General features: G+C 47.7%; 1 protein-coding gene across 1 annotated transcript; it reads right to left on the reverse strand.

Moving 5' to 3' along the window:
• Window positions 1-300: 300 nt before the first annotated feature.
• Window positions 301-1,268, reverse strand: LOC134203609 (diacylglycerol kinase eta-like; the record flags this gene model as incomplete). Its single annotated transcript, XM_062678491.1, has 3 exons — window positions 1,144-1,268; window positions 871-1,066; window positions 301-798 (listed from the first exon to the last, which is right to left on the reverse strand). Coding segments are annotated over exons 1-3 (795 nt in total), but the record flags the coding sequence as incomplete, so codon positions are not given.
• Window positions 1,269-1,482: the final 214 nt, after the last annotated feature.

The following is a 1,482-nucleotide window of genomic DNA, read 5'->3' on the forward strand; positions in this document are numbered from 1 at the left end:
GTTCAAAATTTCATCATTGCTTCCTAACAATTGGAAGGGAAATAAAACTTTTCATAAAATACGCATCGTAAAAAATGTAGCTTATGGTTCGTCCAATTCTATGCCAGTTTCTGTTTTTTTTCTGCCTGATACTGCCACTATAACACATTTTTTAACTTTGATTTTTTCAATAGCCGTAGGCGGCAACATCCTATTTCGTTTCGCGAAAATTGAACTTAAATACGTGAAGGAACGATTCAGATAATAAAACTTGTTTTCAGGCTAAACTTTCTACAAAAGAAGTGCATATTCGGTACTCACCGTCATGTTTAATTGATCGATTTCGCTGAGCACCCAACCGACGGAGCCATCCCCGGAACAGATCAATATCCGGAAGGGGTCAAAGTGGCGAAACAGTCGCAAGCCCAGGCCCGGGCCCGTTGATATGAGATCAAAAACCTGCGCCGGGTTCAGCAGCTGCTTGAAGCGTCGCAGAAACTTGACGCCCTGATTGTCACCGGATTTGGAGTTAACGAACACCAACAGCGGCGAGAAGCTACCGTGCGGTTTGCAAACGTCCCATGCGTCGTCGATTCCGATCGAGTGTAGCGAAATCGGCGGAACCACCGAAACCCGCGCTGGTCCCAGAGGGCACGCCACCATGGCCTGTGGTCGGCAGGCAGTGTGAACTGTGGAGCGACACCAGAGGCAGCGCCAATCCTGCAAGCGCATTACCGATCCGCACGTTTTGTCGCACACAATGCATTTGGCCGACACTGGAAGGTTACCCTCCATCCATTGGTGAGGCATGACAATGTTCTGGAAGCGAGTCAAAATAGATACACTTATTGGAATGCTATATTTTCGAAATAACACACAATGTTGCCTTACCCCATCCATATCCTCGATGATATCCTTCCCAACCGAAGCGAGCGTGGTCCATTTGCAGTTGGCTATCGCCTTGGCAGCGCATCGTTTGTGAACCTTACATTTGCACACCTCACAGGATAACCCGTGCGATGTAACTCCGGACAAAGCCTCGCGACAGACATTGCAGTACGTTGGCCGGGCGTGGGATGTTGCATACCTTTGCAGGGGAGAAGGAAAAACATCATTAGCTGACAGTTCGTTATGTCGCAGCGTATTCTCCAGAAATCCAATTACCAATTGTGATGTCCCGAGAGAAAGTCATGCTGATCGGGTGGCCCTGGTTCGAAAAACTCCCGTGATGAGGCAGCCTTGAGCGCGTGCAACCAGTCTTCCATTTCGCGACGATTTTCGGCACACAGCACCAGAGATCGTGTTGGGGTAATTAGCTGGAAAGAGGAAAAGGGAACTATTGTATTATTTTCTACAAAAGACGCGCGAGTAAAACTTGCAAGGGAAATGTTTTCTAGCCACACAAATCGAGCTGGACTGGAACTATCAGCGAGTACCAACGGGACCTTGATTTAAGATAACAAATGTACTAAAGGAATGCATCGCTGCAGGTGCATTGGAGAT

Source organism: Armigeres subalbatus, unplaced genomic scaffold, assembly GCF_024139115.2.
Source record: "Armigeres subalbatus isolate Guangzhou_Male unplaced genomic scaffold, GZ_Asu_2 Contig1984, whole genome shotgun sequence".
NCBI lineage: Eukaryota > Metazoa > Arthropoda > Insecta > Diptera > Culicidae > Armigeres > Armigeres subalbatus.